Consider the following 8,991-nt stretch of genomic DNA (forward strand, 5'->3'; position numbering starts at 1 on the left):
GGCTGTTTAGATGCCTGTCAAAATTCTTGCGCTTCCCGAACCACTTACCGAAGCGGTCACGTGGTATCACAGTAGCGAGGCCTCGGACGTCATAAATTTTGGCCCCTCCTCTAAATGAATCACGCCTCGACACGCGCATCGGGGAAACGCCCCCTCCATTACTCGACACACGCCTCGAAGCCTCGGCTCATCTCATAACATCACTACTGCCTAGCCATCTGCCAACTTCAAGCCGCTGAACCCTCCTGGCTCCCCCTTTCTGCTGGTCAGTTCATCTTCAGATCAGAAAACCCTATCGTGATTAATCCTGGATCTGATAACCCCCCCCTGCATCTGAAATTATTATTGTGGCTTGTTTAATAAACTGTTGAATTCTTTCCCTGTCTCAGAGTGTGTTCTGCACGTGGGTTAGGAACCAGAAAACCCATCATGACAGAACAATCTGGCCAACAGACTAACCCAGCGGAACCACTCTGGAGGATTTTGAAGAATCGACAGACACAAATTCAGAGCCTTGACATCGCCGTCCGTGAGTTATACAAACGTCAAACAGAAGCAAATAACTTCTTACAGGAAACAAGTCGTCTGCAGAGATTAACCTCTGGAACGGAGCCAGCTCAACTTTCGGTTCCGGAGCCAAACCCGCCTCAAAGGTCAGACCCAGTTCCGTCATTTCCTGAATTCCGTCCGTCACTTCCAGAGAAATTTTCAGGCATTACAAGTAAATGCAAGGGATTTCTTTTTCAGTGTAGACTGATTTTCGAACATTCTCCAGCCAGTTTCTCGGACGTTAAGAGAAAGATTAGCTTCATTCTTTCTCAATTAACTGGAAGGGCTCTCGATTGGGCTGAGGCCCGATTCCCCTCTGAATCCAGTTTCAGGTGTACTTTTGAGCAATTTCTCAGAGAATTCTCACAAGTCTTTAACCAAGAATCTGATAAATCCACTGAATCTCGTGACCTGTTAAAATTAAAACGGAAATAGAGCCGTAGCCGATTTCTCCATCGACTTCCGGGTCAAAGCAGCAGCCTCCGGATGGAATGAACCCGCGCTTAAAAGCGCATATTTCAATGCCTTAAGTGATGAGATTAAGGACAAGCTGGCCACAATCGATGAGCCAGCAGCTTTAGAAGATCTCATCAGATTAACCATTAGCCTGGATAACCGACTACGAGCCAGATCCAAGGCTCGAGTTAGAGGTCATGTTTACCCTGTTTCTGCATCTACGGCTAAGCTAAGTGATGCCTCTGAAGTGGAGTCCAGAACTGAGAGCCGTCACCTACCTGTATCTGTTCCTGTAACCAAGTCTCATTTCGTCTCCCCTGCCTTAGAATCATCAGAAGGTGAGCCTATGCAGATCGGTCACACCAGGCTCACACCCGATAAGAGGCAAATAAGGTTTAAGAAGAACCTTTGCATATACTGTGGAGAACCTGGACACTTCGTTTCTACTTGCCCTGCTAAGGTAAAGAGTCGAGGTTCACCAGAGGTAATGAGGAGTCTGGCTAACCATCTCCAAGCTAAGAGATCTCCTCACCTATTGCTACCTGCTACTCTGTTTACCGCTGATCAGACTCTCACACTTTCCGCCTTTATTGATTCTGGTTGTGAGAAAAATTTAATAGACTCTAATCTGGTTCAACAGTTGAACATTGAAACCATTCCTTTGAAGAAGCCCTTTAGAGTCTCAGCCATAGATGGAAAGAGATTACCGTACATCAAATTACCCATCAGACTCAGCCTCTTCAACTCCAGATTTCTGGTAACCACCGAGAGACTATAACCTTTTTTGTTTTTCCATCAGCCTGTTCTTCCCTAGTTTTTGGATATGAGTGGTTAGAGCAACACAATCCTCATATAAATTGGACTAAGAGACACGTTGAATCGTGGTCTGCCTCCTGCCATGCCTCCTGTCATTCAACCTGTCTCCACTCTGCCGAACCTTCTACTCTGTCTCCGGCCAGTCGTCTGAACTCTGACCCGCCAGATCTTTCCTTCTTTCTTCCATATACCCCCCGCCGCAAGAAACTGAGTCGCAGTAGGCCCTCTCCCGCTCTGAACCGTCTAGTGACCCCTGAGTCGGGTTTCAAAGAGGCCTCTGAGTACGGGGTATTAGGAAGAACGCCTATAAGAGGTCCTCTGCGGGCGCTCCATGCATCCAAGAGCCCTCAGTGGGCGCTCCAGGCCACCTCGGAGGCTGCACCTGTGCCGCTGTGGGCGGCTCCCTCCACGCTGTTGTCGGAGCCGCAGTCGGCGGTCTCCTCTGTTCCTGTTTCGGAACCACAGTCGGTGGTTCTCTCTGAATCAGCTCCTGTGCCGCAGTGGGCGGTCCTCTCTGAACCTGTTCCTGAGCTGCTACCGCCGACCTTCTCGTAAACCTTCTGAGACCTTTTTTTATTTTTTATTTTTTTTGCCCTCGCCCACCCTGGGTGGGTTGTTTTTTGTTGTGGACTCAGTTTTTGTGGTTTCTGGCCCTCCTTGCCTGTTTCCCCCTCCGCCCACCCTGGGTGGGTTGATTTTTGTTTCCCTTGTTTCCCTAGGTCTGATCTGAAGCGTCTGGTATCCGCCCTTGGGGGGGTACTGTTGGGATCTGGAGGTCTGTCCACCTTCCTCCAGCAGAGGGCGCCTCTTGGTCTCCTGGAGCTGAGCTGAGGACCACACCTGAGATCCATCAGTCATCAGGAGACCAGCTTATAAGCAGCAGCAGAACTACTCTTCGGCGCCAGAGTGTTAAGCTACCGGTAGTTATGGTTAGCAATCCTGAGCCAACACAGCCTGCCTGATTCTCTGACTTCCAGAAAACCTGATTTGAACCTAACCAGTTTTCTGTCCTTTCTGCCTCCTAGGAAGAACCCTGACTGAAACCTGGAGCTCTGGAAGAGCTTCTCAGCAGAAACCTGCCTGCCTGCTCTCAGAAGCAAGACCTGGAAATCAATCTGTCTGTACCAGCCTGCCAGCTCTCAAGTAGAAAACTTGGAGAAGCTCTGAATAACTCACAAGCCTGAAGCTAAGTTCTGTTGCTGCCTAGCCATCTGCCAACTTCAAGCCTCTGGACCCTCCTGGCTCCCCCTCTCTGTTGCTCAGTTCATCTTCAGATCAGAAAACCCTATCGTGATTAATCCTGGATCTGATATCCCCCCCTGGATCTGAAATTATTATTGTGGCTTGTTTAATAAACTGTTGAATTCTTTCCCTGTCTCAGAGTGTGTTCTGCACGTGGGTTACAGTAGGAACCAGAAAACCCATCATGACATCATTAAATGATCAGAGATCAATATCCTTACCCTTTTCAACCTTTCCACCATCTCTATCTATTTTTCGAGATCTGTCTTCAGGTTCAATACTACATCCTGATAAAGGGGTCAAATTAGTTTCAATATTTTTCGATTTTTTTAGTTCTAAACATCAGAATACACAATTTATTATTCTATTACAAAACAGGAATACCATTTATTGACTAAGAAGCAAGATCTTATTGCTCAAATGCATCCTTTTTTGAAATGTTTCAGTATGGTTTTTCCCTAATCAGTTTTTAAATAATTAGATTGACCTATTCTATAGATAAACATGTTTGGTGTTATACTCTTGGACAAGAGATAAGAAAACCACATAGTAAGTTTATGTGGTGCTGCAAGAAAGCAAAATCTCCAGGATTCAAACCCAAACTAAGCCAGGGTTTTTCTATGATAACTTCCTTTTTGTTTATGTGCAGGCTTTCAGTTTTTCTTCTGCGTTCCCTAAAGTTATATTTTAGGATAGCTGTCTAACTAGTCAAGCGAGTGTTTCAAGGTTTTTCCCAGTTCAATTATTTCTGTTGTGGCCATTGACTTTATTACAGTATATGGTTCATTTAACATCCTAAGTTATCAAATCATGCAAAGTAAATTAGTCCACAAATCAAGTTGAGGGTTAGAAATTGCAATGGTGACAAATTAAACATTTCAACAGAAATGTATGAAATACTTTACAGGAAATGCTGAAGTTAGTAACATAGAGTTTGCTAAATTAAAATGGGATTTTCTTTAGAGCCAAATAGAGACTGATTGTTACTTCATCCTATTTAAACAGTACTTTTTCTACTTTTTTCTTCTTTGTATTTCTTTAGCTCAAACAACAGTTGGAAATGCAAGCACAACACGTAATTCCTATCACAGTGTGTTTGACTGATAAGTCACATAATTTTCCAAGGCTTGTTGTCTAGTTACATAGAAGTTGCAGATACAGCTGAGCACTTGGAGGGAGCAAGAGGCAATGTGAGTGCATCACTGCAGCGGAATCCAAGAGCGATGAAACTAAGCGTTCACAAAGTCATGCATGAACGCTGCCAGCAAAGAAGAGTCCGTGCACTTAAACTTACACAGCCCTGAAGATGGTGGTATATTCCTGCACGCTGCAGCTCTTCCCAGCACTGCGTACCACACCAACGACCTGGAGATTGTCCGAAGGCTGCTTTGTGCCAAGGGAGAAGGACTCTTCTGAGATCGGCCAGTTCCACGCCATCTCTCTCCTGAGTGTAGAAGCCAAGATCTTTTTCTCGGTCTTGGCGAGAAGAATAACTAACTACATGACAACAAATGGGTATGTCAACACCTCGATCCAGAAGGGGGGGATTCCAGGGTTCTCTGGATGCCTGGAACACACCACCATCCTCAGCCATCTGATCCAGGAGGCCAGGGGAGCAAGGGCAACCTACCAGTTGTCTGGCTGGACCTCGCAAATGCATATGGGTTCATGCCCCATTCCCTCATTAACAAGGCTATGGAGCAGTACCACATCCCCGACAAATCAGGTTGATGATTAACAGCTACCTGGGGTCATTCAAGCTGCGGTTCCAGACTGCCAAGTTTACCACTGCATGGTAGTTACTGGAGAAAGGCATTGTAACAGGATGCACAGTATCCCCCATTTTGTTCATCATGGGGAATACATCATGTGATTATTGAATACATCACATGATGTATTCAATAAGGTCTCTATAATTTTCTTCTTTCATCTGCACAATATTGCAAAAATTAGAGATATCCTGTCTTGAGGTGATGCTGAGAAACTAGTCCATGCATTTGTTACTTTAAGGCTGGACTATTGTTATTCTTTACTTTCAGGAAGTCCACAAACTCTAGTTAAAAGCTCTCTGCTGATCCAAAATGCTGCAGCCAGAGTTCTGATGAAAATTGAAAAGAGAGATCATATCTCTCCTATCCTAGCTTCTCTTCACTGACTTCCTGTTAATTCCAGAATACAATTTAAAATCATCCTTCTTTGTCATGATTTCAGCCTCATTTTGGTTTTTAATCATCTAAACCACAGAAGGTCCACATATTGTAGTTAAAAGCCTTCAGCTGAACCAGAATGCTGCAGCCAGACCTCTGAAGAAAGTAAAAAAGACAGATCATATCTCTCATATCCTAGCTTCTCTTCATTGGCTTCCTGTCAAGAATACATTTAAAAACCTCCTTCTTCACTTACAAAGCAGGATTTTGTAAGTTCAAACTCTAACATTATCCTCTCTCTGCTTTTTCTCATAGTAGCTTCATCTTGTCTGTCTGTTTGCTTGTGATTCCATCCTGGACAGAAATATCAGCTGTGCTGCTGCCATCAACACCTTTGTTTATAGATGAGTCAATGCAATCAGATGGTTTTCCTTAAATAGAAAACTTTGAATCAGTTTCACTGTATGATCTGGTTGAATTATCTCTGTAAAGTGCCTTGAGATGACATGTGATGTGAATTAGCTCTATATAAATAAACTGAATTGAATTGAATTTGGTCAATGTGAATTAATAAAATGTGAAAAATTATTTGACAACATTAGGCTGAATGTAACTCTATGTCTAAATTGTCAAAATTCTTAAGAGTTCCAATAGTTTTCCATGTATCTCATAAAATTTTAAACTGCAGGATTATATTGAATTTTTACCTTTTTGACATACATAGGCATACATATTAACTCAAAGCGGTGTACTGACTTCAGATCAACAGTCTGTTCGATCACCAGCTGTCTAAAGGTTACCTGCTCTTTGAGGTCTGTCGCTGCTGCCTGTTTGCCTGACGCACCCAGGTCTTTAAACCACAACATAACCACAACACATGCTGGACACTTCTGTGCTTAAAATTAGATATTTATATTCTAGCTGGGTAGAACTCCTCTCCTTTAAGCATTTAATATCAAATCAGACTTCCTGATTTTAGTCACCTACTGTAAATAGATTTTCAGTGTGTCATTTAGGACAACTAAAGGCTAAATACAGATATTTTTAATCAGAGCAAAACAGACTTATTACACTATATATATATATATTTTTTACATTAGTCAGAAGTTTGCTTTTCAGCAGCCTAATTTAAACCTGCAATAGAATGGTTTAGAATAAACAATGTATTTATGTATTGACAAAGTTCAGACTTCATCATCAAAAATAAAGTATATAAAAAAAAACTTCAATCCCACCTGCCTGAATCATTTCCCAAAGAAATATGGCTAAACATGTAAACCACTCCCCAATGGCATACAGCTCTAGTTGCAGAAAAATGGTGTTCAACAAAGAATTAACTAATTTGAGGTGAAATGAAAAGAACTCCACATTGTGCAGATTTGTATTTCTTTTGAAAACTGAAAACCTTGAATAATCTTCATCCTTCTTCACAAGTATGCACAATTTTCTATTGCTCTGACTAATAATGGAACATGAGAAATGTGGAACAGTTCAGTTATTCTGTTGTTCTTTAGATTTTTATCACAGAGGTTAAATGAATGACAGTGTTTTCCTCCACAATGATCAGCATCTTCAGTGTTCAAGTGTGTGTTAAGAATTTGTTGACATGTGTTTTTTTTTCTTTAATAAATTGAAATGGGTCCTGCTTTTAATCATATAAAAACTTTTTTGGAGCAACACCACATCAACAATTTATACATGTGTGAAAAAGGAAATAAGTATATTGCATTTTTGGAATGTTTCACTTAATACATCATGACTCACTTTAAATCTCCAAAGTGCATAAAGCATAAAGCATAAAGCATAAAGCATTGATAAAATAAAAAATCAAATTCAAGGAAGCTTACGTCACAACAAAATGCACTTGAATGCATCTGATCTGATGTGGCACCCACCCAGATTCACACACAGACCGACCCCGTGATGTGTACTGAGGGATGTATGCTTCCATAATACCCTCTGATGCATGCGGGGGCTGGCAGACCAGTGACGCACTAACTCAGGCTAACCTTTAAAACCTACCACATGCATCACACACATGCAGATCTCCCTTACAGAGAAGGGCACCTCTCAATATCACAGGTGGGAGAATAAAAATTGTTGCATTTTTTTGGAAATCTTTGATCAAAGATTTCAGAAACTTTTACTAAATTACATATTTTGTAATTATTTTAAGTAGACTGATTTTTGTGCAAAGCCTGCAGCTGACCATGTGGGTCCTTGGGAAGATAAGGGAGAGCATGGAGAGCATTCCTCTGGAGCTGGATCATTACATTGGAAGGAGGGATGAGGATGCTTTTTTCTGCTCAAAGGTCAGCGTCTCTCAGAATCTTCACAATAACATCATCACTCCAGATAACATCCCTGAGTTCTGTCTGCCTCCGAGGCTTTGCAAAAGACACCCAATGCTGGAGCCTGAAATGACCCCTCTGTCTCTGGACAACCAGAAGCTGACACCAAAGAGCTTGACTTCTTCAAATACTATCCAAACTAAAAAGAAGATGAGGGAAAACAATGAAGATCTTCAGGATGCTCCAAGAAAACCTTTACCGTTCTCTGCAGAGTGTTATGGTCTGGCAGGGGTGTATGAGAGCCCCAACACTAGAAGGAAAGAATCTTTGTTTCATTCAAAACGGCCCATGTACACGTTCGAAAGAAGAATCCCTACATCAAAGCCCAGACAGGTGAAGGAAATGACCTCACTAAAGAAAACTCTGTCAGAGTTTCTTCCAATGCTTGCATCCAAAAGCTTCTCGGAAGCAGCAGAAGCTGGAGCTCCTTCCATTATCACAACACCCAGAAATGTCCCATCCAGAAGCTGCCGTCTTAAAGAAACAGTGTCCTGCCCTTCGTTGATTGATAGCATAGAGAAAAGCAAGAAGCCAAAGAAATTAGGACCAAGCATATCGACTTCTTCCTCCAGCAAATCATCTTTGAAGAAAAACCCACCGGGCCTGCACCCACCTGTCCTCCATCCCCTGGACTTCCTCCACTGCCAGAAGAGACTTCAGCATGAACACATCCTTCCTTTGCAGAGCAGAGGCAGAGTTCGCCTCTCCACTGAGCACACTACATTCTCTAACGGTACATGCTCAATCTCTTCCACTATTAGAGTGCGTATAATTTCTGTAGAAGGCCTGCTGGATCCAAATGAGCAACAAACCCTGAACTGCGCTGTGAATCTCTGCCTAACACCAGGAAGGCTGCAGCAGCAGGAGAGTGCTACCATCAGGAACTGCCGCTGTCCTGTGTTCAATGAAGATTTCTACTTCACAGAGCTGAGCCAAAAGGATCTGCTGGAGCTGCAGCTCAGGTTAAAAGTGCTGGATAAAGCTGCAGCAGGAGCATTGAAGAGGGGAACTTTGATCGGGGTGATCTGTAAACCACTATCCCACCTATTATGGTGTGGAGAACAGATGTAAGAGCAGATCTGGATCAGCTATGTCCTGCAAAAAATATAACATCTTTAATTTGTTTTTGCTTTGTTTTGGTGTTGATACTGCATTGCATTTTTTCACTGCTTTCATCACCTTAAGATATTTTAGTCACTCTCAATTATAGCTTCTGAAAAAACAACATTAGTCAAATGCACAGAAATGCTAAAGCACTAGATTTTTTCACAAAAATGTAAGACTCACTGAGGAAATGTCCTCACAAATCTAGAATAGTTGCAGTACTTAGGAGTGGCCACCTAGTGGTTAAGGCATAGAGCTTAAAATCCTGAGGTTCTGAGTTCCAAACCCACTCCCACAGACTGCCACTATGGGTCTCTGAGCAAGAT

At 42.6% G+C, this 8,991-nt stretch overlaps 1 protein-coding gene across 1 annotated transcript; it reads left to right on the forward strand.

The window, feature by feature from the left end:
* The first annotated feature begins 7,350 nt into the window (after positions 1-7,350).
* Positions 7,351-8,991, forward strand: LOC119797386 (C2 calcium-dependent domain-containing protein 4C). The gene has a single exon (XM_038306454.1). The coding sequence runs from the start codon at positions 7,421-7,423 to the stop codon at positions 8,630-8,632; it is 1,212 nt and encodes a 403-aa protein (XP_038162382.1). The 5' UTR covers positions 7,351-7,420; the 3' UTR covers positions 8,633-8,991.

Source organism: Cyprinodon tularosa, unplaced genomic scaffold, assembly GCF_016077235.1.
Source record: "Cyprinodon tularosa strain WSP-4 unplaced genomic scaffold, ASM1607723v1 ctg581, whole genome shotgun sequence".
Lineage (NCBI taxonomy): Eukaryota > Metazoa > Chordata > Actinopteri > Cyprinodontiformes > Cyprinodontidae > Cyprinodon > Cyprinodon tularosa.